General features: G+C 40.6%; 1 protein-coding gene across 1 annotated transcript in view; it reads right to left on the reverse strand.

The window, feature by feature from the left end:
• wdr76 (WD repeat domain 76) overlaps positions 1–26,834 on the reverse strand; it is a gene marked incomplete at its 3' end in the record, with an annotated part of 89,876 nt that overhangs the window by 14,295 nt on the left and 48,747 nt on the right. Inside the window, exons 16-21 of the mRNA XM_084308218.1 lie at positions 26,195–26,253; positions 25,235–25,346; positions 22,463–22,564; positions 21,466–21,506; positions 13,758–13,911; positions 3,736–3,894 (exon numbers count right to left, since the gene is read on the reverse strand). Of these exons, the coding sequence (XP_084164344.1) occupies positions 3,736–3,894; positions 13,758–13,911; positions 21,466–21,506; positions 22,463–22,564; positions 25,235–25,346; positions 26,195–26,253 (627 nt within the window). The remainder of the gene's footprint in view (positions 1–3,735; positions 3,895–13,757; positions 13,912–21,465; positions 21,507–22,462; positions 22,565–25,234; positions 25,347–26,194; positions 26,254–26,834) is intronic.

Genomic DNA, 26,834 nt, shown 5'->3' on the forward strand with positions numbered 1-26,834 from the left:
TGAAAAGAATATATTGCACCTTGAGCCATGTAAAAAACTGGTTTTAAGGCCTCCGGGGAAGAGGCACTGAACCCATACACACTCAATAAACGAATTGAATCGAATATACATACAATAGAAAAGGACCCTTCTAGAGGGTCCACTCACTTTGACAATCTGAGGAGGAAGGCTCTGTACTCTGATGGAGGCTTCCTCACATGGAAGAAGGAGTCCGAACTCACAGAAGGCCTGAATAGGCGCTTGGTGAGGAGGAGCCCTGACCACCCCCCCTGAAAACAGATCCATCACATGGACCTGAACAGCACACGGAAGTCCTACCAACAGAGACGCGCACGGTGACGTACTCTATGGCGGGGGAATTCCTGCGGTGCACACGCCCAATATACCAGGCCGTGGGACCAGGAACTCCCCCCCCCGTAACGTGCCGAACCGCCACGTGACGGGAACCTTGAAGGACAGGGGGTGTACCCCTGACCGACAGAACAATGGGGAGAGGAAAGGTTACCAGTTCACCCCTTTACGACCCCACACCCATGATACGACGTAACGACAAAAAGAGAATATGACACAGTCATAGTCAGCTCTATGAAGCGTTTCACAGCTCCACACAGCGCATGAGCTAACCTGCTATCTGATTTTTACTAAGGAAAAACACAGAATAGAGAGGGCTCTAAGAACCCCGGTCCAACATACACATGTGCTTCTGTGGCCAGTACAACCCAGTTGTAGGTCACATGACACACACAACCCATCATCACCTACAAAAAATGGCAAAAACACTCAACAGAGGAACGCCGTTTTTTTCACAATGAGAGAATACATCATTCTTGATTAGTATCGACCACAGGCCTTGCTAAGCACACATGACAGCAACCAAACCAATTTCCCTTTAGGAAAAAAGTTTCTCCAGCAGATTTAGCACAACCTCAGCAATCAAGCTAAGAGTTACATCGTATCCCTACCACACAAAAGACACAATTAATGCACAACATGTCTGATAGGAGGTGATAAAGTCCCCAGGGAACCGGGGGGGAAAACACAATCCTCCTATTTTACCCTCAATACGGCCAGTTAAAACAGGAAAACCTGTTAATGTGTGAACACACTGTTCATTGTCATTACAGTCTGAGAAAGAACATTCTTTTACTCACTTGTCACCAAGCATAGCTTCATAGGTTAGTTGCCTTAGTAGTGAGTACACGGTACACATAAACACCATGATGTTTCTCACACAACAACCAGATCAATACATCACGATCTGCACGGAGAAGCTAACTGCCAGTGACAAAAACAGCTCACACATAACCCGCAACGTATCCTAAATGTATTGCAACAACACACGTTTTGGGAAAAAACACCGTTATTCACAATACATTTAGCAAAGTAAAACCAGAAGACGTGTTATGAGGTCTGGTCAACCCCGTTCCTACCCGGAACGCAGATCAGCGAAGTGCAGTCACAAGACACCGTAGAACACAGCCGTCCTGTGTTGTTCGATCCGGGCAGCGTCGCCGCTCCAACCAGTCGCTACAGTCCTCTTTGTTGACGCAATCCCCGTCCAGGCCCAGGGCAGGGTCGACGAAACATCCCCTGTCAAGGATGACGTCGCAGTCAAGAGTGTAAAACATGTTAAAATCAAAGCACGTTCAACAGAATAGCATCAAGCTAACGGCGATCAGAAGAGAGCTCCCGGCGGCGCGCGAGAAGCTAAGCTACCCCGCGCCAGCCCTAACCGTAAGCTATGAACATGTAACAATGACATAACACTCACCCAGACAGGCCGCCGTTCTGAACCTCTCCTCACTTTTTAAGAGAAAAGAGAAAACAAGACGTCAACACCGCTTCACAACGGTGACTTTACCACATCCGGCGGAATCAGCACAGTACCAACTGGCCTGTATAGCTGACTTTGAACATGAATCTGCCGCTATCGCACATTACATGCACATATCCCCTCGTGAAGGAATACTCTCATTTGGATATGAAAGATGGGGTCTTAACACGGTGACAGAGAGAACCCACTCGTCCAGAACACACAGGGATCACCAGTGTCAATGGTCGCGGCCCACTAGTTAAAACTATAATGGTCTCCAGACCAAGGCCTTCTGTCGCCTAGGCGGCTAAACAAAGGACCCTAGCCTGGGGCCGGTTTCCATAAACTTTGTCAAGTAGCCCCCATAGCACTAACAGACAAGTGGAGCCCGCCAGCAAACACTACTCACCCAACCTGGAACGCACCGCTCCTCACAACAGCGGCATGTCCGACAGTTCAGCTGTGGCCTGACAGGTTTCACCCCAACAAACACAGCAAGGAACTGCAGTTGAGAAGCATGCAGCGGCGTGCTCCCAATACGAAAACCGGTGGAGGGTTTTTAGAATGATCATCATCTTCTAGACACTCCAGTACGAAGACAATATCGCCGTATTTTCTCGAAAATAGTGAGAGAGAAAATAAAGATATGATGTCAACGTATCCTTGTTTCCCAAGCTGTTCCTAATCCAATTTCTTCCATCATGGTGTCAAGTGTGGGGATCTACCGAGGCACTTCTTCCTTGTGGTGAAAGCGAGAAGGAGGAGAGCAGGTGACCACACACCTGCTTATGAAGGTAAGCTGATGAGGGGTGTGGTCAGACTAATACTGGTATTAGAGGTACATTTGTGGTTTATTCAGTACGCGTGCACGTACGCGAGATAGTGCAGTAGTGATGCCAAGCTAAGCCACTAACGATACAGAACTGTAAGTAAAGGGGACTTCTACAGTGCATATTTAACTGTAAGTAAAGGGGACTGCTACAGTGCATATTTAACTGCAGGTAAAGGGGACTTCTACAGTGCATATTTAACTGTAAGTAAATGGGACTGCTACAGTGCATATTTAACTGCAGGTAAAGGGGACTGCTACAGTGCATATTTAACTGCAGGTAAAGGGGACTGCTACAGTGAATATTTAACTGCAGGTAAAGGGGACTTCTACAGTGCATATTTAACTGTAAGTAAAGGGGACTGCTACAGTGCATATTTAACTGCAGGTAAAGGGGACTGCTACAGTGCATATTTAACTGTAAGTAAAGGGGACTTCTACAGTGCATATTTAACTGTAAGTAAAGGGGACTGCCACAGTGCATATTTAACTGCAGGTAAAGGGGACTGCTACAGTGCATATTTAACTGCAGGTAAAGGGGACTGCTACAGTGCATATTTAACTGTAAGTAAAGGGGACTGTTACAGTGCATATTTAACTGTAAGTGAAGGGGACTTCTACAGTGCATATTTAACTACGGTAAGTAAAGGGGACTGCAGTGCATATTTAACTGTAAGTAAAGATGACTGCTACAGTGCATATTTAACTGCAGGTAAAGGGGACTGCTACAGTGCATATTTAACTGCAGGTAAAGGGGACTGCAGTGCATATTTAACTGTAAGTAAAGATGACTGCTACAGTGCATATTTAACTGCAGGTAAAGGGGACTGCTACAGTGCATATTTAACTGCAGGTAAAGGGGACTGCTACAGTGCATATTTAACTGCAGGTAAAGGGGACTGCTACAGTGCATATTTAACTGCAGGTAAAGGGGACTGCTACAGTGCATATTTAACTGCAGGTAAAGAAGACTGCTACAGTGCATATTTAACTGCAGGTAAAGGGGACTGCTACAGTGCATATTTAACTGCAGTTAAAGAAGACTGCTACAGTGCATAAAACGGCGTCTTACGGAAGCAACGTTTGTTCTTACCTCATCAAAGACGGCCTTCTCTACATCCATGCAGCGTAGAGATCCGTCATAGCTGAGGCTCAACAGGTTTGCAGGATGAGTCCTAGAGAACGCCATGCAGCCAACTGGGCCGGTGTGGGGCTCAAAGAGCAGCACGCCATCATCCCCCCAACCGCCACCCTGAGGACCATAGCAACATGAAGATGGCATCTCTGATCAAAAGTGTTGCCAAGCAATGATACAAAATTATACCAAACAATGTGGTTCACCCACTGCTCATAGAATGTGAGAAACAAAAGACCGCAGGTGACCAGGTTCATAAGCATTAAAAACACTATTTCCGGGGTAACTATCTTAAAATAAATAAACGGGAATGTCAAACCGTTTTTGTATTTCAACTGTATTTGGTTGTTACCTTGGTGTCCTTTTTAACTTAGCTAATGTTATTTCATTGAGACCATCGTTAGCGACTTATGCATGACTCCCTTGGTATATCTAGATTTATCTGGTTTTGACAAACCAGCTTAGATTTACTTGTCATGTATCTAGGGCTTTTTTTTTTTACAGTTTCTTTATTTTCCCTTTTCAACATGAAACAAGACAATACAATACAATAACAATACTAATAAACAAGACATCACAGGACAATAACAGTAATAATAATAATAATAATAATAATAATAATAATAATAATAATAATAACGACAATGACAAGACCATCAGTTAAATCAGAATAATGAAAAATAAAATAGTCATGTATAAATTAAATATATAAATTAATAAGAATATATATATATATATATATATATATATATACATATACATACACACATGCATATATATACATATATACATGCATATACCCACATGTATGTACCATAAGGCGAGATTACTTGAGCACCCGTCATCTCCAGTATCGACAACCAAGGTCCCTACCCAGTGAGGACCCCAAATCCGGTGCCCCAGCGAGCCAGAGCATCATGCCTCTTTAACACTCCGACTCACCAAGACCTCGAATCAGGGGCCCCCACCAGTCCGAGACCGCGTCTTGTTTGCTTTTCTCATATTTTTATATTCAGAGTTAATGATATTGTTTACACTGTTCATTTTTTCTCATACGTATTTTTAAATAAACAATAATAAATAATAACAACAATGACAACAACAACATCATTGTTATACAACAGACAGGCCTCTTACGCGTCTGTTGTACAACTTCTTCCACTAGGGAAACCCACCTCCAAAAAATACACAACCGGGGATAGACATCCCAAGACCCCCGGCCCCCACCCCTCCTCCAACCAAACAGCAAAACCACCAATCGACACGGCCAGCGACAGCATGCGGATATATTCACATACCGCCACTAGCCGTATCAATCAACAGCCCCTCTGCTCAATCGAGAAAACAGCGGAGACCAAAGGTCCCGGAACATCCACCCCCGGCCGCGCTCCTCCAAGGTCAATCTCTCCAATGGAAGAAGCTGGGATATCTGATCTTGAAACATCTCAAAAGTGGGCGAAGAGTCATTTTTCCAAAACAGGAGAATACATTTCTTGGCAAAGTATGTTATAACAATCAGCAGTCTATATTTTTTTGGATCCATCTGGATCTCTGGTAATTCATTAAGTAAATAGGCACATGGAGACAAGTCAAATTCCGTTTCTAATACAGATTTTGTAAATAAATGAATACAATTCCAGAATCGTTTTAGTTTATCACAGTGCCAAAACATGTGTAGAAATGTTCCTTCGTTAGTTTTACATCTAGGACAGTTTATTGAATTATCTCTAGACATTTTATGCATTTTTATTGGAGTTAAATACAATTTATGGATCAATTTAAAATTAGCTTCTTTGATTTTGTTACTTGTAAATGGAAAGTGTATTCTATCACAAATATTTAGCCATGTATTTTCTTCAAATTTCATGGTTAGGTCTGTCTCCCAGATCCTCAACAAAGGCAAAAAAGATGAGTGACATTCTTTGGAGAAGATGTCATAAAATTCACTAATTTTACCTTTAATTGTGGTCGATGACATTAGTATTTCTTCTATTTCATGTAATTCTAGTCTTAGTTTATTTTCTCTTCTCAGTATGTGTATAATGTTTCTCATTTGTAAATATTTAAAGAAATCAGTATTTGGGATGGCATATTCTGTTCTTAAATCCATAAATGATTTTAACTGCATATTTGTATGAAACAGGTCTTTGAATTGACTTATCCCCAACTGAGCCCATTTGAGTATATTAATTGATCTTAGATGTTTATCTAGATCAGGATTGTGATAGATAGGAGAGTATATGGAGGTACAATTGGTGATACCCAGTTTTTTTTAGCAGTCCTTCCAAGCACATAGTGTGTTAAAAACAGTGAAGCAATTACCTATGTTTCTTATCTTTTTAAATTGTTTTATAAATATGAGAGAGTCCAATGGTAACAGGTCAACAAATTTAGCTTCTAACTGAAACCACTGTGAGTCCCGTCTTCCCAACGACCATGACAGTACATTTCTTAATTGGGCTGACCAAAAATAATGTTGGAGGTTGGGGAGACCGAGACCTCCCATGGATTCTGGTTTCATAAGTGTCAATAACTTTATCCTAGGCATTTTGTTGCACCAAATACATTTTGAGATGGGTCTATTCATAGATTTGAAAAATTCTGTAGATAAGTAACATGGTAACATTTGAAAAAGGAAATTTAGTCTTGGAAGGACGTTCATTCTTATTACATTTATTCTTCCCAGCAGAGATAATGGGAGCGTGGACCATTTACACAAATCAGTTTTTATCTTTTCTATAAGAGGACAATAGTTTTCCCTGTACAAGTTCTCTAGTTGCGGTGTAATGTTTATTCCCAAATATTTAAACCCTTCTGGAGACCAATTAAAAGGATATGTTTTATACATCGTTTCGGTTGGGGTCATATGCAGGAGACAAGCATTTGATTTATTAAAGTTTAACTTATATCCAGAGTATTTTCCAAATTGTTCTATTTCGTTATATAAGTGTGATAAGGACTGTTCTGGGTCTTTTATGTATAAAATAATGTCATCTGCGTATAAGGATATTTTATGTTCCTCCTTATTCATTTTCAGTCCTTTAATGTGAATATTGTCTCGTACACATGACGCCAGCAATTCAATCACCATCGCGAAGAGTGAACTCGACAGTGGGCATCCTTGTCTTGTCCCTCTCGTTAGTGTAAAAAAATCAGAGGAAGCTCCATTGGTAATGACAGCTGCTTTAGGATTTTTATAGATTGCTTTAATCCAAGCGATAAAGTTTGGTCCCATATTAAGCTTGTCAAGTATAGAAAAAAGAAAGTTCCATTCAACCCTATCGAAGGCCTTCTCTGCGTCCAGTGATAGGAGCAGAGAAGGGCTCCGACTGGTGTCCAAATGGTTTATTACATTTAAAAGTCTCCTTATATTGTCAGCAGAATATCTCCCTTTTATGAAACCTGATTGGTCTGGATTAATCAATTTAGGCAAAATATCTTCTAGTCTTTTTGCTAATAATTTGGTTATAATCTTGTAATCGTGATCTAAAAGACTAATAGGTCTATATGATGAACAATTTAAAGGATCTTTGCCACTTTTGTGCAATACTGTGATATGTGCTAGGTTCATTGATTGAGGGAGTATTCTATTGTGACAGAAATTATACATCATTGCCATAAAAATGGGATGAAGTTCAGTCCAAAATTCTTTATAAAATTCAGCAGAAAAACCATCTGGTCCTGGGCTTTTATTTATGGGCATTAACTTAATTGTGGCCAGAACCTCTTCTTTTGTAAATGATGAGTTAAGGTATTGCTGGTCTAATTCAGACAATTTTGACAATTTCTTATTTTGTAAGTACTGGTCCAGTTGTTCTTGTGAATGAGAACTTTGAGATTTGTAAAGTGTATTGTAGAATTCAAAGAAAGCTTGATTAATCTCTTTAGGTTGATATGTTATATTATCATTGAGATTAATTGCTTTAATAGTTCTTTCAGTTTGTTCTTTCTTTAATTGATGGGCCAGTAATTTACTTGGTTTATTGCCAAATTCGTAATGCTTTTGTCTAACGTAATTCATTTTTGTTGTAATTTCGTTTGAAATATTAAGGTTTAATTTGGCCCTGGCCACAATTAATTGTCTCCAATTGTCCTCTGTAGACGCTGTCTTATGAAGTGCTTCACATCTTATTACTTCTCTCTCAAGTTCTTGTGCTTGTGCTCTTTTTACTCGCTTTTTAAATGAACCATATGAAATTATTAGTCCTCTTAAAGTGGCTTTTGCAGCCTCCCAGATAATGTTAGGGTCAATGAGGGGGTCATTATTTTCCTTTATGTAGTTTGTAATCCATGTTCGCGTTTTTACTTTAAATTCTTCATCTTGGAGTAATGAATTATCAAATTTCCATTGTTTGGTGAACGAGTTGTTCCTATTAAACTGAATAGTCATGCATATTCTGGCATGATCTGATAAAATGATTGGGCTAATTTCACATTCCTTTATCATGTATATATATTTTGAGTAAATAAAGGCATAGTCTATTCTACTATATGAGTTATGTACATTTGAGAAGAAGCTGTAGTCTTTAATGCCTGGATGTAATTCACGCCAGACATCAATTAGGCCACTTTCTGCACATAACCCTTGAAGAACTTTTGAGGATTTGGAGCTATGGTTAGTTTGACTAGACTTATCCAATGCTGTCATTGTCAGATTAAAATCTCCCGCCATCACTCCAAAACCTTTACAGTTTTCATTGAACAGCAACACCATGTCAGACATAAATGTGGGTTCATCGGCATTGGGGGCATAAATGTTCAAAAAAGTAATGGATGTTCCCCAAATGCAGCCTGACACCAAGACAAACCGTCCGTTTGGGTCTGTAATTGTTTTTTCTACTGTAAATGGTATTGTTTTGTTAATCAAAATAGCCGTTCCCCTGCTATGACTTTTATATGATGAGAAATAGACCTGACCTACCCATTCTCTTTTTAACTTTGCGTGTTCAGTGTCTGACAAATATGTTTCTTGTAAAAAAGCCACATCTACTTTGTTTTCTTTTAGAAGGGATACATTTTTTTTCCTTTTAATAGGATTTCCCAAGCCTTTAATGTTCCACGAATTTATAATTATATCTGACATGGTAGTTGGTGCAATCTTTGAGGAGTATCTATGACTGTATACATTTGCCTCGAAAATATTGCCATTGCTTTTATTAATAAACATGACCAAAAAACAAAAACATAGAACACAAAACATAGAATACACATACATAGAATAAAGAACATACATGAAATACATCAACCCACCCCAGCCATGGTTTTCTGAACCACGACATTTACCCCCTTACTCCTAGTAGGCCATAGAGAAACAATAATGGAAAAAACAAAATAACTGAAAAAGAATTAAATCTTTCTTATATTGGCCCCTGGAGCTCTTGTCTTCAGTGTAATAACTTCCTTTTATTTATTTGTATTTCTCTTTACACCCCCTCCCCTCTTCACTTCCCCCCATGTTGTTAAATATGAGTTGGTCACCTGATATTACTGAATGGTGAGGGGTGTTTCTTATTAGGCAGACTTCTTTTTCTTCTTTTTTTTTATTTTTATTATACTGCTGAGAGTTCTCCTCTCCACATACTTTTTACCATTCAGTCATTGTGACCTTCTAATGTTTGAGAGAAAAATATCAGTGCAAAACAGATGCATGTTAAATTCGTGCCATTCCTTGTACCCCCATCCCTTCCTTTAGTCATGGTATCGTCCGTATGACGTCACACGTTGTTGCAGGAAGTACCGCTGCCAGACAGTAAATATACACGTTGAGGAGAAAAGAAAGAAAACAGCCGATCGCGACTGTATTGGCAAATCAATACCCCTGCCTCTGGGGTTTCAAAGTCAAGTGATTTGTCCGTATTATAACAGTCATAATGAGGGGGTGCAAACAAAAAAAAAAAAAACGTAAATGTCATCTTCTTACCTCCACCATGGGTAACGGTTTACGAGGCAAACCTCAGTCCAGCTCGTCGGCGAATGATTCTGCCTCTTTTGGATCGTCAAACGGACAATTTTGTTTTTATGGAGGATTCGAAGCCGGTGAGGGTATGCAAATCCTCGAAACATGCCCTTTTCGATGAATATCTTGGTCATCCGATCGAATTCTCTGCGTCTTCGACGTACCTCTGTGGGCAGGTCCTGGCGAATGGTGAGTTTGGCTTCCCCCTCTGTGATTGTAGATTTCTTTGCTGCTTGTAGGATCAGCTCTTTGTCCCCGATTCGTAAAAAGCGGATTAGGACTGGTCTGGGATATTTCCCAGCGTGTGGTTGCGATTGTGGTCGCGCTGGGCGAAACACTTGTTCCAGGTCGAGTGTTTTTTCCAATGAAAGCTTGAGCCAGTTGGGTAGTTTGTGCTGAATGTACTCAGGTAGAGTTTGGTCACCCTCCGATTTCTCTGGAAGCCCCAGCAAAACCAGATTTTTCCTCTTCCCTCCGTTTTCTAATTCATCCGTTTTCATCTCCATTGTTTTTAATGTCTTTTCGGCTCGGTGTAACTCTCGCTGGGTTGTTTGCAGGTTGTCTTCTAGTGTAGAAATCCTCTCTTCTGCTTCATCCAGGCGCTGCTTGTGTTTGTCGACTGCTTTGTTTGTTTTAGTCAGTCCTTCTTTAATCGCCGATACTTGGTTTGTCACCTTTTCCAGACGAGTATCGATACCGTCTAATCGGCCCAATATTGCAATGCGTTGAGATTTTAACTCTGACATAATTTCGACCAGAGTGGGGTCATTGTCTGTTTCAATTGTTTGGTCGTCGACATCTGGTTTGTTTCGCTGGCCTTTCCTTGTTGTTGCCATCTTGCAAATCACCACGTTTTATCAAAAGCCTTTACTTAATTTAAGTTGAAACAAAATTATTGAAATTGTCCTTGAGTGGAGGTAAGAATTGCAAATTTAATCACTGAGACAGTGTAGAGCTCTTAGTTCAGGCAGCCATCTTGTTTCCCAGCAGCCCTCGATAACCTAGGGCTTTCTATTGGTCTTTGACCAGTTCAGCAGAGTTGTGAGATCTTTTTTCTGTGGCAATTTCAAGTGAACAATTGGACCTAATGACACAAAACCGACTCCAGTCAATATGTACAAAGTAATTCAACTTGTTTTCTTTACACACCCCACATACATATTGTGGCAGACCAGCTGGCGTGGTGGAAGGCTGCTATGTATCGGCCAAGGTACTGGGGCATATGCCCATATTAGGAGACTCCCGGCCGGGCAGAGCGTGTCAACCCCAATGCAGCGCACCTGTGTCAGACGTGTACACGGGACAGGTGAGCGCAATCAAAGCCCAATCAAGAGGCATAGAATATGGAGACAGAATCGTTGGAGTAGCCGAGGCGAAACCTGTACGGAAAGAGAGGACGTGAGTAAGAGAAGAGGGAGAGCGAGAAGAGGAGGAAGATTATTGTCTGTGTGACCAATGCTGTGTTTATCTGCTTTTGGAAGGAGGACCCTGCTGTGTGCTATAACCCCTGATCGTCTGAGAACCCGCATGTGTATCGACCCCTGCTTGCCCGACGTCTCTTCTCCCGGATCAGCCCCCACCCGTATGAGAACCACTCTTTGTGTACCGAAACCCCACTAACGGACCAAGACAATTCTCGCACATTACGGGACTAACCTCTCCTTTTCCCCTAAACATCAATATAACTGGTGTTTAACTTGCTTCTACCTTGTGCGGTGTTTTGTTAATTCCAATCTGGTGACAGCTCACAACACCCCAGAGTCTGTCACAATATAAACAGACTCTTCAGACTCTGACAGCTAGCAGTGATTCAAGGGAATCAAGGTAGCACTGCTAGTAGCAGAAGCAACACAGCTCCCAGTCTGCCGAGTCTGTCAGCTGGCACTGTCATGCATCTTTGACAGTGAATAACACCATGCTAAAAACGACCAGACATGAATGCCACTGAGCTCATTCAGCACTTTCTTGAGATCATGTGTACAAAAAATCTAAGCAAATGAATAAAGGGAAGATTATTAAACAGAAGGTTTTGTAGATACAGTACTGAATTCTGCCATCCGGACACATGCAATTTGAATTATTATTATAGAATATAGATTACCAGGCCTATAAATTACCTTATTATAGCCAACTCGCACATCTATGGATCGGGCCAAATCTTCTTTCAATTTAGATTTAGTATCCCCAGGCGTGCATTGAAGAACCGTGAATGAAATTTTTTTGTTTTCTCTATACCCGAAATCGTATGGCATGGGTACCTGCTTTGGTGTCTATATGTAGACCTGCTTGTGTGTATTGCGAATGAATGTTCCTTGTGTGTGTTTGGGAGGGGGGGGATGTAATATCAATGTAATTTTGCTTCCTGGTGAATGCCACATGCAAGCCCCTAGAGGGTTTTTAGGCAATTCTCCTACACATCCCTTTGTGGATTGTATTATATGTAATTGTTTTTATGTGTAAATAAACAAACAAATTATGGATATGGCTCCGCCATTTTGAATCCGTTTGCAACGCAGATTGTTGCTAAATGTTCACAGAAGGTAGACACACTAACTGCGCTCCAATCTATGCCAATAACATTCAGTTTTGTGGTATAGAATCCAGAGAAATAAGAGAAATCAAAATAATTCATACACAAGTAATTTGCTTGCAGGAAGCTAGAATTCGCTGGGTACTGTATTTTTTTTTATTTTTTTTTGATCTACTTTTTCACTCCATTTTTCTTTTTTTCTCCCTTCCCCAATTTCCTATTGTCCAATTCTGCGCCACCTAGCCGCCCCGGTACCGTCTTCTTTTTCTTTCGGCTTTTCCCGTCAGGGGTCGCCACAGCGGATCATTCGTTTCCATCTGTTTCTGTCATCTGCGTCGTCCTCCGTCACTCCCACTGCCTGCATGTCCTCCTTCACTGTGTCCATAAACCTCCTCTTGGGCCTTCCCCTCCTCCTCTTTCCTGGCAGCTCCATCTCCAGCATCCTCCTCCCGATATACCCCACCTCCCTCCTCCGCACATGTCCAAACCATCTCAACTGTAGTTTTTCGAAATTGCAACGCTCATTGAGAGCTCTGGATGTCCTGTGCTCATATGACTACAACTGGCGACTTTTCGCTAATTCAAAATGGTGGATATTCGCGAAATAATAAACACATTTCATAAACTAAAATCTCATTAATAACACTTTAACCTATTGGTAAACAAACGTATTGCTGAAAATATACACTATGCCTGCTGTTGTGACATGGTTAGGGTCTTCACTCTTGGATACACTTGAAAAAAAAAAAAAAAACACACACTACTTAATGTCATACAGTCTGGAGAAAGTGATTTATGACGTGATGTCATTTGCGGTCGGCCGATGGACCGCTCGGGTAGAGGAGGTTAAACGACCAACGTGTAGGGAATATATTTCGGATGCCAGAGATGATCACTTTAAAAATAATCCACAGACGCAAATAAATAAATAAATTAGAAGAAAATATTGAGCATGAATTCTAATCGTCAAGGAGGGTGCAGCAGCAGTAGTAAAAGATAAATCACAGACGAGGGAACAATGGACAGAGATAGTGGGTGGGATACAGGAAATGGAGAGAATCACACATAGGCTGAAGCTACAAGACGAGAAGTTTGAGTCAAAATGGGAGAAGTGGGAAGAGTATAGGAAAAAAAGAAACATCACAGGAGTGAAAAGGAGACAAGAAGAAAAATCGAAACGAAAATAAACTACAGTATGAAGGTACCAAAGAACCCATGTCACTTTTCTTTTGTATTTTTTATTGTTTATCTCTTTTCTTTGTTTTTGTTTTGTTTTTTCCTTTTCCCCTTTAGTGAATTTATTTTAGGTCAACTCGTCATTCGATTTTGATATTATTTTTTCTACTATCAGCTATATCTTTTAGTTCTTATCTATCGAATTGTACTGTAGTTTATAATTTTGACCGACAATTGTATTGTTGTATGTGGATGTTTTGTTTGTAAATCAAAAAACTGAAAATAAAAATGTATGTATAAAAAAATAAATCAACTCACAAAGTTCCAGAGTCCCACATGGCCGCTCTTGTCTCCTGTAGCCATGAGCAGAGAGGTGGTGCCGGGGTGGAAGGCAGCGGAGAAGATACGATCCTGGACCACCTTGGCCACTCCCTCCTCACTCATCTTCATGCTCTTCAGGGCAGTGCGGTATCTGCAGCAAGACCACAGAAGAAATGTTCAACTGAACTATAGGATTATTCTCTAATGATTCCCAATAGATTTAAAGGGATAGTTCAGATTTTTTTGGAAGCCTGGCCTTATTTCTTACTTACCAATGATGCCGCTGATGGGCAGGGCTGGGTATCGAAGTAGGATACTTTTATGGCATCAATCAAATTGCTTCAATAGTACTCGAAAAATGCTGTGGTATTGAAATGTGGTATTGAATGACCCCAAGTGGTTAATCGCACCAGTGTCAGTGAGCTAATAATCATGTTTGTTCCAAGATATAACATTTCTCCTGCTCAACCACAATCCAAAAGCATCCAAAATGTAACAAAGCCTCTAATTGATTGAATTGAATTTGGTACAATACAGATTATACAGTACAGCTCAATACACACTATTGTTAAGGGGATGCAGACCAGAGAGACTTTTGTCTTGTTTACATCAGGGTCCCCCATTTTCAATTCATCATAACATATATGACATACATACAAATAGACAGTACAGTGATTGGCTCACACCACACACAACGAACATAACTCGGCAAAAGTATAATTTTGGCATCAGTATCTAATCCCAGGTATTGGTATCGAAATGTTTCAAACGACACCCTGCCCTATTGATCGATAAGAGTCCTTTCTCAGCACAATCCATGCTGTTCCTCGCACCAGCTCCTTCTAGTTAGCCACAAACCAACTCAAAGGCAATGGGGGTCAAGCTCCCGTCTGTACAAGCCGACTGAAATCTACTTTGTTCACTGTGGAGTAAATGCGAGTGAGCTTGTCGCCAACTATCTGGAGCCAGTATGAGGAACAGCATGGAATGTGCCGAGAAAGGATTATTTTTTGTATTTTATTTTTTTATTATTTTTAAACAAACATATAAACAAACATGACAACACACGATAAGATATACAAGCATTAATTGTCAGGGCACATCCAATGAGATCACATTTTAGTTAGTTGTCTTATATAAGATATACCCCTAATACCTGTTATCTAAAAAACCCTACACACATATGCTCAGCTCGAACCCCCCCCTCCCGGACCTCACCTTGAGAAGTACCTCCACTATCCCTCGCACCTAACCAGACACTACCATTATAAGCTAGCTTTTATTCTCTCCACCACTTCTAACCACATTGACATTTTGGATTCATTGAGACCCAGAATTCTTGCTGTAGATATTTCATGGTAAATTACATCGAGATATGTAAGAAACCAAACTTTACGGCACATTTTTTCCGGTTGAAACCAGCGTGATGCGATCAGCTTTTTGGCTACTGTGATACCCGATAAAACCAATCTCTTTAGCTGTGGATTCACTGCAAACTCAAAAACATCATTCAATAGTAATACCGAGGGGTGTACAGGTATATTCCAAGATACGAGTTTTGATATTTGTTGGGTCACATCTTTCCAGAATGCCTTAACTGGTGAGCAGTCCCAATACATGTGCATAAATGTCCCTTCGTCCCCATTTGCACATTGGGTGCATTTGGAATCTTGTTTAAGCCCCATTCGGCACAGTCTTATAGGAGTCAAGTATGTCCTGTGAATATAGTTAAGATTGATTTGTTGATGATCCGGGTTCCTTGATGTAAGTCGGACATTTGCCCAGGCTCCTTGCCAATCAAAGTCATTTTCCAGGTCTGGTATATCCCTCCTCCAGACAGAGTCAAGTTGGAGGGTTTCATACGAGGACGTTAGTAATTGATGATAAAATTCTGAAACAAAACCTCTCGATGTCTCTCTTGCGTAGAAGAATTTGTGGTATCTGTGGTGTTCAATTGGTCTGTCTAATGGAACACCGTGAGATTTCAAACAAAGCTCTAACTGTTTGTGAAAAAGCCATGTGGACTTGGTGAGATAATTTTTTTTGCGTATTTCTTTATCACTACAAAAACCCTGTTTGTTAAAAACATCCCCTAATGAGTGTATGCCTTGCTCTTCCCATATAGGGAATCTTATAGGTCGTTTTCCAATTAAGAGTGCATTGTTATTGAATAAGGGAGTATGATTGTGCCATTTTTGTGGGTTAGGATTTTTTTTTTGTGATTCACGCCATATCCGGATCGCATGAGTAATTATGGGGCCAAATTTTCGTTCACAGTGCTTGATTGGTAGTTTAGTGTATGCTATGTCCTTCAGTCTATGTGGGGCTACTATGTTTTCTTCTATTTTTCTCCAGGATGCTAATGCTTGGGAGTCAAACCATGTTGTCAATGGACTTAATGTGTACGCCTTAAAATATAGGAAAAAATCTGGAAATGCCATGCCACCATCTGCTTTATTTCTCTGTGCGGTGGATCTTTTTATACGTGGTGGTTTGTTATTCCAAATAAATTTGTATGTGGAGGAGTGTAATCTTTTCCAGTAACCCTCTGGAGGGGGTAACGGTAGCATTGAACTGAAGAAGTTGATTTTAGGTAGTACATCCATCTTAACTATTGATATCCGTGCTTGTACTGTGTTTTTAAGTTTTGCCCATCTATCAAGGTCGTCTTTGATTTTGTTTTGGATTTTTGTGTAGTTGTGCTTCACCGTTTGTCTTATGGTAGGGAATATTTCCACTCCCAAGCATCTGAAATGTTTTACCATCGGTATCTGTCCTGGGAGGGTTGTGTCTTTTTTTGCAGGGGTGTTAAGTGGAAGGAAAGCCGACTTCGGCCAATTTATCTTAAATCCCGATAAATCACCAAAGTCCTCAATCAACTTGAGCAGATGAGGCAATGTGGTGTTGGGGTTTTGCATGAACAATATTACATCGTCCGCATATAAAAAATTTTTTTGTTGTGTGCCCTTGATTACGATTGGTTCTATGGATATTGTCTTATATATTGTGCTAAAGGCTCTAATGATAGATTGAACAGTCCGGGACTAAGAGGACAACCCTGTCTGGCAGAGCGTGATACCGGAAATATTTGGGAGATGATTGTGCCTGTTGTAATCATGGCCGATGGGTCTTTGTATAATACTTTAATCATATCGATGAATCCTTTTCCTAACCCCATCCTTTCTAGCACTGCCCACAGATACGACCATTCCAGCCTGTCAAAGGCCTTCATAGCATCCAGGGACAGCATCGCCTTAGGTATGGTGTCCTCCTTGTCGGCATCAAGTACGTGCAGTATTCGTCTTATGTTCTCAGTGATCAGGCGGCCTCCTATGAAGCCAGTTTGGTCCGGGTGAACTAAAGACGTCATATGCTTTTGTAATCTGATGGCTAATACCTTAGAGTACAGTTTGATATCTGTTCCGAGGAGGCTTAAAGGTCTATAACTACCGCACTCGTTGGGGTCTTTGTCTTTTTTAAGGAGGACTGTTATGAGTGCAATATTGTCATTCTTATGGAAGTTCCCCTCCTTGACTGAGTATAAGATCATATTTAGTAATAAGGGGCCAATTATGTCCCAACAAGAAAGGTACATTTCTCATGGGAAACAGTCTCTTCCAGGAGCCTTACCACTTTTCATTGCGGTTGCGGTTATGGCCTTCTTGAGTTCCTCTAGTGTGATCTGTGTTTCTAACTGTTTAGCGTCATCCTCTGAAAGTTTAGGGAGAATAATTTGATTAAGAAATGTGTCCATTTTGTTTTGATCGAAGGTCATTTCTGATTTATATAAGTCGGAGTAGAATACTTTGAATGTATCGTTTATTTTTACAGGATCTGTTACAAGTACTTGTTGTGCTCTAATGGTAGTTATATCTGCAAATGTTGCATTAATTCTTAATCGCATGGCTAATAGGTGGCTGGGTTTGGAACCATGGGAGTACTGCTGTTGTCTTGTGCTGCGTATTTGTATTTCCGATTGTTGTCTGTATATGGCATTGATCTCTATTTTTAGTACGTTAACTTGATTTTCTAGTCGAGTAGAGTTGTTGTATTTCAGAGAATTAAATAACGTTGAGTAAAGCGTTTCCAGCTCAGCCAGTTTTGTGCATTGATTCTTGCGCATTTTGGAGGAAAAGCTATCCGTGAAGTCTTTGATCATTCCCTTTACCGACATCCATATTATTCTGGGGTCTTGCACCGAGTTTGCATTCTCCCGTTGGAATACTATAAGAGCTTCTTTGAGTTGTGTAATGAATTCCTTGTTATTAAGCAGCAACGAGTTAAATCGCCATCTTGGGGCTCGGGAGGATAGTATACCAAATGTACCTTTAAGGAGTAAATAACAGTGATCTGATAGTGCGTTGGGTATCATTTCCACTTCATAATTATCAAATAGTCTCTGTGATGCAAAGACATAATCTATTCTGGATAGTGTATTATGTCTCGCAGATCGACAAGAGTACTTTCGGGTCGTGGGATTAAGTAACCGCCATAAGTCAATTACACCTGTAATCTTCGACCAATCCTTTAATGCCTTCGATGAATTCTTTTGTTCGCTGGAAAAGGCGAGGTAAGATTTGTCCATCCTTGGGTTCCAGATGGCATTAAAATCCGCTCCTATTATAAATGAGTAATCGGGAATGTCTAACATTGCATTGGTTAGTGTAGTGAAGAAATCCTCTTCGTACAAATTTGGGGCGTATACCGCTATCAACGCTATTTTCCTGTTCTTATGTTCAATCTTAGCTATAGTTATCCGACCTTCTACATCAGACCATACTCCCTTTAGTACAATATTCAACTTACGTTTAACGACTATTGCTACACCCCGAGTTCTCGTACCAATAGAGGAGTGACTGATATTATGGTATATGTTGTCCGCTAATTTATCTATGTCTTTCCCTAGAATGTGCGTTTCGCTTAGCAGAGCAATGTCCACATGTTCTTTTTTCATCAGTGTGAGCACGCTTTTGCGTTTGAGTTGGTTATTTATTCCCCCGGTGTTCCATATCATTATATTCAAACTAGCCATAGTCTATACATGTTGCATTGTAATTTTTGGTAATGCTTCTAGAGTGCGAGGCAATAATAGATATACATCCCACTAGTGAGGTCCCGTTGAGAGCCGAGCTTAAAAACATACATATATACAAATAAAAATCCCCTACCCTTCCCTCCCACCGAGAGTCGTACAGGATTGTGTTCCATGAACACAACCTTTGCATATGACTCCCTCCCTTGCACCACCGGATATCCCAGAATGATCCAATTATCCGTAACATTCCTATGTATACCATAGGATCTAACACTCTAAATTCTACCATAAGTAGAATGTCGACTGTGGCTTGGCCACTTTCCCGTAAAAAATAAATAAATAAACATTTAAATGAGATAAAAATAAAAATAAAGACCAAAAATAAGCTTCAATTGTCATGCCCTAATCACTTACATTTTATATGAACTTGTGTAACTTTTAGTAACCCATGAATAATATGAAGGTATTGAACTGAAGAGAGAGCCTCAATAAATCAGAGAGAGCGGATGAAAAAGAAAAAACAAGTAAAAGGAAGAGAACATTAACTTAGATCTTAAAAGAGCATTGCTATGCTTAAACATCTAAAGTATAAATTGGAGAAGTAGTGGAATTATTTCCCATTAATAAAAAACAGTTTTTAAATACGTATATGCAGCATTTCCCCTAACCGGGGTGGGCGATGATCGTTGTGTAGAGTGATCTTTCTGCCGGCCGGCTATGATGGCTCTGTGGTTCTGCATCTAGATAGCTGTTGATTATTCCCCCGAGGGGCTACTGGTAGAGTGAATGACCACGTATTGCTGATATTCCAGAATGTTCCATATATCAAAGAATGCTTCGATGTTCTAGATTATTCCAATATGTCATTTTTACATTGTTTGAATGTTCCAGTATGTTCTGGAGTGTTCCAATCTTGAATCCAATATGTCCGCAATAATATAAACACGTCGGGGAAAGCATTCAAAAACTCTGAGCACGTAGGTCTCTCTGTCCCAAATCCTCGGTTATTAAAGATTGTACTATATGGTGACCTTGCATAACTGAGATTAAAGGGCCATTTATACACTATTCTCTGCGTGTTGTGCAGACAAGAATTTGGCTGCTTCTTCAGGCGAGTTGAGGAGAACCCTTGCTCCTTGTTTATCGACAATGCGAAGTATTGCCGGGTATATTAGTAGGGGTCTGTATTTCTCCAGGTATAGTTGAGACATCACCGTCTTGAACTTGGCACGCAGTTCCACTACATCACGACAATAATCTTCAAAGCAGTGTATTGGTACCTCCATGTATTTCAGATTGCCTTTCATCCTGCGAGTTTCACGAATAATCATTTATTTTATTCTGACTTGGCGCAGTATAACCAATATCACTCTGGGCTTAGCGTTATTGCCAATGGAGCGGGTCCCCAATCTGTAGCACTGTTCCACCTCTGGTACATTAGGAAGGATCTCTGTTCCCAAGATTTTCTGTAATTCTGTGGCAAACTCTTCAGGGTTTGCACATTTCACTGATTCGTCCAGACCGACAATACGAATATTCAGCTTGCGTTTTTGATATTCCATCTCGAATATTTTGGCTTTCTGTTCTTCATTGATTCGCTTAAGCTCCAACGTTATTTCGCTGAGCTCCGTCTTGATTTCTTTGTAGTTTCCCTTCATCTCAGCAGTTATGTTAACGTTGTTAACCTCTATTTCATTGTAGATGCGAACGAAATTGTTTTCGTGGGCTTCCATTACTTTTTCCAGAGCCTCGGTGCGTTTAATCTGTGCGTCGGCGTCCGCTCTCAGCGCATCAATTTTGCCTTCAATAGATTCTTTAATATCATCTACTTTTTGAGTTATTATGCTAGTTATTGTCTTCCCCATTTCCTCCATTTTCCGGATATGTTCGGTGTCTGCGGAGGTGTTTGATGGGGTTGAACTTGAAGCGGCCACTGTCGAGTCTATATTTTCTGCTGCCAGCCGTACGAATCCTGATTCCTGCGGCGGGACCTCTACGACTGTTTTTGGACTCGTTGTGCCTTTCTTTGGTTTCATCTCGATTCTTTTGGTCAATATAGTTAGTTGATAGTCTCAGTTGATATATGCGTCAAGTTTTAAACGCATTAATGGTTTATAAATATGTTTTTAAAACGAAAAAAAAAATAACGGGTGAGCAGCTGTGTCACATGCAACCTACTCCATTCTCAAGCTAAACCGAGAAAGGATTCTACAGATCATTGGGAAGTAAGAAATAAGTACCGGTAGACCTGGTCCTGTATAATATACCCAGGGTTCCCACAGACATTGCAAAATTTAATTCAAGGACTTTAAAGTACTTTTCCAAGCACCATTTTTCATTGAAAAAAGAGCATTTAAAAGGATACAATTCACTTTTAAACGCAGTTTTTTATAGAAAAAAATACCTGATCCAATATTTACGGCCAATTAGTTACTATAAATTCAAAAAAAAAATTCTTGATTCAGAACAATTTTATCATGGATGAACAAAACTTTCAATGCGAATGGTTGATTTGAATTTCAAGGACTTTTTAAGCACCTTGTTAAAAAAAATCTGTTTAAGGAATTCCAGGCCATGACTTTTTTCAAATATCAAGCACCTTAAGCACTTCAAGGACCTTGTGCAAACCCTGTATACCTGGTCCTTATAAAACATTTAAAAGAAACTCACTCTTTCAGCTCCAACTCCACTTTCTCTTCTTTTACAGAGTCCTGTGTGGAATGAATGACAGCATTGCAATATTTATTTAATAATTCCCATACTAGGGTAGGCAAGAAACAACATCATATCACAAAGATGCATGTTTAACCAACTACATGTGAAAGCATTACACAAGTTCCTAATACACAAGTTCTGTGTCGCATGCAGTCTACTCACCAACCTATCTGCATGGGTTGCTGTGGTAACGTTAGCTACCATTAACAGTAGTTGACACCGATATAACGATAGCCGTTAATAAACGCTATGCAATGTTACTGTAACCAAGGGTCCCGAGTTTGCCCAAATATATAACTAAAAAAAATATGTCCCTTCTCCAAAACACAACACGGTGGAAGTGCGCCAACCTTCTCAAAAAGGGACAAAACACCTTACATGCAACAACACATTAAACGTAGAACAGTCTTCTTACATTTCTTGTATGAGAACAAACAACTACAATGCGTTGCGCTGAAAACAACTAAAGCCTATTGCCATGTTAACGTTACGTTTTAGCAGTTAGACAAATTGATTAGCTAAGCTAAATAAATGGATTAGCCATCAAATAATGTTAGCCACGTACATTACAGAAAGAAGCATTTTGTATAAAAGTATTCTGTACTTCTGTATGACAACTAATAAAGAAACTTGAAACTTGGAACTTTGATGCACTTCCATCACTCTGGATTTGACGCCGTTGTTGTGCGTCACATTGCAAGTGACGCAAATGTTTTTATTTTATTCTGACAGACGTATCCGTATAAAACGGATTGGAATTGCATTTCAAACCACCTTCAAAATGGTTTGGATCAGATTTGCTAAAATTGCATTTCATGCGATTTATTGCCATCCAGACTTTTCTAAAAATCAATCTGAACACAATCTGGATACGCCAAAAAAACTGGCAGTCTGAACATAGCCAGTGCGCCTCCTACCTGTAGGATAGAAAGAGAGACCATGAGACTCCTACCTCAGAGAAAAGTGTGAGCAGCTCCGGTGGCAGTCGGCTGCCCTCCTCGATGTTGGTTGGCTCCAAGGACAGGGGCCCCGCAGGCTTCTTACTCGGCTGGACCTTCGGTTACGCGAGAGGAACATACTTACGGTAAGAACTGAAACGTGGGACAAATCATCAGTACAGGATTCCTACACATCTTTTTCCCTATTTCCATATTAAATCCAGACCATCATTTTTAGATAGGAGATGATGCAGAGGCCTTGACTGGGGAACATTCACCTGTGGCCAACTGGTAGCTGATCATTTTATACCCATCGGTATAGGCTAATAATATCACTAATACTACCAGGATTTGCTTTGTCCACGTTTGTTTATGTGTATGATTTTGTATGACGTGTATGAGGACTGTTCACAAGACCAATGCATGTGAATGCAGGGAGAAAACTAATGAAAAGCTAGTCTCTGCACCACTCACAAGGAGGACCACAGCTGCAATTGACTGAACATTTTTAAATACAATAAGTTAAAAATAGCTTTAAACCAGTGAGTATTAGTGGTCGACCGATGTAGGCAATTGTTTAAAGGTCCCTGTAAGGGCAACCGAACAACAAAAAGATGCCAGTGAGGGATATGGTACGAAGCTCTTTCCAACACGTGGTGCTTGTTGACAGTAAATCAGGTCGTCTCGTTGAGTGCATTTAAAAAGTTTTATTTTGGCTTGCAGGGTGGATAAAGCAAAGCATAACATAAACTCTGTGTTTAAACTGTAACTTAAACAAATAAACTTGTGTTGCAAAATAAACCAGAAAATAACTCAAAAACATGCACGGTTGAAAAACTGTGTGGCTTCCCTGTGACATTTCGCAATTCCCTCCCGCTGCGCACCTGTAACACACATAAATAGGCTGTGCCCGAGATCATCTGAGCCCCGCCTATGCCACCTGCCCAGCTAATTAGTCAATAATCTCAATAACACCTTCACAATAACACAGCACCTTCATACAATAAAGTAACCACAGTAAAATCATCAAATTGGCTACAACAGTCCCCTATATTATAAATGGCCTTTTCCAGTGGTTTGCATTGTTTTCTAGCAATGTGGGGTTGTACCAACACTGACTCGAAATCTCTACCCAGTCCCGTTTCTTCAGTTCAGCCGAGACAAAAAAAATAAAAACACTGAAACGAGCCACTCTGATTTGACTCGCTCGCTGACAGAGAAGACAGCAGCTTCGCGGGTTAGAACGGGTGGGAGGGATTGTTGACTCGTATTTGCTAGTGCAGGTGGGTGACTGTCAATCAAAGTGCATTGAGAGTATCAGCATTGCCTTGGCTTGGGCTGATCGCTATACTAACCCGTTTGGCTGGGTTAGGGGGAGGGAAGTCACGGGTGGGAATCTGGCGTTGTGGACAGCGACGCCTACAGGTCAGGTCTGGGCGCTTGCTCAGCGGAGGCAGGACTTGATGAAGGCAGCGTGACCTCCCACGCGTTACACTTCACCAATGAGAGTCCTCGCTGCCAGGTGAAAAAAGAGTCACTGGCTGTCGCCGCGCGTGTCGGAGAAAGCGTGCTGATGACTTCCGGATTCCCTTGTACCGACCAGTAGGAGAACATGCGCACAACAAACAGGTAGGGGAGGGGGGGGAATTGGCACAACGACTAAATTGGGACGGGGAGAAAAACAGAGAAAAAAATCGGAGAAAGAGAGGATAAAAAAAAGAAAAAAAGAAAGTGCATTGCGAGTATGGGTGGAGCCCAGCCAAAAACAGCTTGGAGTCTGGAAGGGCAGAAAGTGGTCCACCAAAGTACTTGATTAAAAATACATAATGAATTTTATTGAAAAAAAACCTTACATATGTGTTCCATAGACTCACAGGAATTGTGTAAAATTGCCCAAATAGTGACAAATAAAGCAAAATATGGGACCTTTAAATATCGGTATTGGTCAATATTGAATTTTTATATCCTCTAGCCAACATTACCATCTTTCCCTCACTAATGTTAACTATATTAGGTTATGACAGCAAGGTTCACACTTGCCAACATGAGCATACATTGAATTAGCATAAATGTAGCCTAACAAAATATTGCCGTCTGAACTTTGGAGGGGAGCCCTATTTTTTTTTTATTCCATACATTTTTGGTCTTTCTGTATTTTTCACCCATCCCAATTTAGTCGTTATGCCAATTCCCTTCCTGGGGGAGGGTGTGTAGACTATCACATGCCTCCTCCGCTTCTTTTCACCCAACAGCGAGGAGTTTCACTGGGGGAACGTAACACATGCAGAGGTTCACGCTATTTCCCCCAGATCCCCTCCCTGCTGAACAGGCGCGCCGACCGACCAGGAGTCGCAGTTTACAACGATCAGGACACATACCCCACCGGCTTCCCACCCGCTAACACTGGCAATTATGTTAGTAGGGACGACTGACCAAGCCGGAGGTACCGCTGACAGCTGGATTGGATCCCAGAGTCTCTGCTGTGGTAGGAGAGTCCACTGCGCTACCCAGCCGCTCCTTGAACTTTGGAGCCCTATTTTGCCCCTTTCCTGGTAGGCTAGCATGAAGTGGTTGGTACCAACCTATTCCTTGTGATCCCTAGTTTAGCATTTTTTTTTGCACTTTTGTGTCTCATTTATTATTATTAAATTATTGCACTTCATCAGATGCAAACACAAAATTATATCAGCATTGCCATTGGCTGCCCTGCTCTCTAAATATCGGTATCGGCCATTTGAAAACCCATATTATTGGTCGACCAGTAGAGAATATAGTCAGCCACTTACATGTCGGGTCCATAGTGTGGGTTCAGGGGGCAAGGAGAGGATCTCAACCTTTTTGTGTTGAAGACGTAGTGACTTCCGAGGAGGCAGTACCTCTCTCACAGCAGACTTGGACCTGCCGCAAACAACGATCCATCATCTTACTGTCAAACAACGATCCATCATCTTACTGTCAAACAACGATCCATCATCTTACTGTCAAACAACGATCCATCATCTTATGGTCAAACAATGACCCATCATTGTGTTGGCACTGCTCTGTGCTGGTAGGGGTGGGGATCACTAGAGGCCCCACAATACAATATTAGCACGATACTAGAGTCATGCTATTGTAATATCACGATATATTGCACTTTATTACTCTACTTTTTTCAGCTGCAAAAGAAAACGTTAACATCTGCAATAAAACTCATCATCCCTTTTATCCAATAAGATAATGTACTGTTCCCTTCCTTCCAATAAATGTATTGCAGTAAAATAGGATTGTCAAGCAAAAATAATATATATATCACTGCATCGATATAATATCGGCACACAAAATATTGCAATATATTGTATTGATTTTCCCCCCAGCCCTAATTGCTTGTATAGTAACATTTGCCTTCCCTTGTTCATTTGCCTCAAACATGAATATCCACAGTACTCCTGCCGTTTTCCTTTTCAATCAAAACCGGTCGCAGAAGCTCTGCACTTGCCATCTTTAACAAGCTAACACCGTGTCTATTTTAAAAACCGAATCAAACCATAAACAATGTGGCCTATTGGGATCCTAACGTGAAAAACTGATTTTATATGTCTGCACTTTATGTGCTCATTTTATGCCAGTCTTTTCTGTTGTGAAGCACTTTGAGCTGCAATTTTAGTATGATAGTGCTATACAAATAAAGTTTATATTATTAATTTCAAGGGTGTTTTTGCCCCGAGTCCCTGTTAATTTCTAACCCTGTGATAATTTGGCCATACCTCAGCTGGCTGTACCTCGGCAGGCCTCTTGGCTTGGAATTTCTCAGCTCCTCTGCTGCCTTTGAGAGAAAATCTATCATTAGTAACCAAAGGGGAGTGGGGACTGGCCAGATCTACCTACTCCACAATGCAAACTGCCTAACATGTCATCTGTTACTGTTGACTAGCATTAGCACCCACATTAGCTGCAAATGAGCAAATATCAGCAACGAAATGTTGCAGCTAATGCTTGACCAACACTAGCTAGCGTTAGCTGTAACATTAGGTAGCTTCGTTTGGTAGCAGATGTTCACACCAATGCTTGCTCGAAACAAGGACTGAATGACATCAAACATGGGGGCAGCTAAACTAGTATAGTATAATATATACTAGTATATATTATATATATATATAATAGTATTTGATCATAGACATCTTGGTTGCAAACAACAGGTGACTAATCAACTAGCATTACAGCATTATCATGAAATTGCAACAGTGGCCAATGAGCTGTGGCTCTGCACTATATTGCATGACAAAACACGTCATGAGAATACTATGAATAGAATTCTACTAGTTAGTTATTGTCCCTACGGTGTCATTTTCTGGGGCGTATACATTTCAAATGCAGACCACTGCTGCTACTGAGATTAATATAATT

This window comes from Notolepis coatsorum (assembly GCF_963971535.1).
Source record: "Notolepis coatsorum genome assembly, chromosome: 2".
Classification (NCBI taxonomy): domain Eukaryota; kingdom Metazoa; phylum Chordata; class Actinopteri; order Aulopiformes; family Paralepididae; genus Notolepis; species Notolepis coatsorum.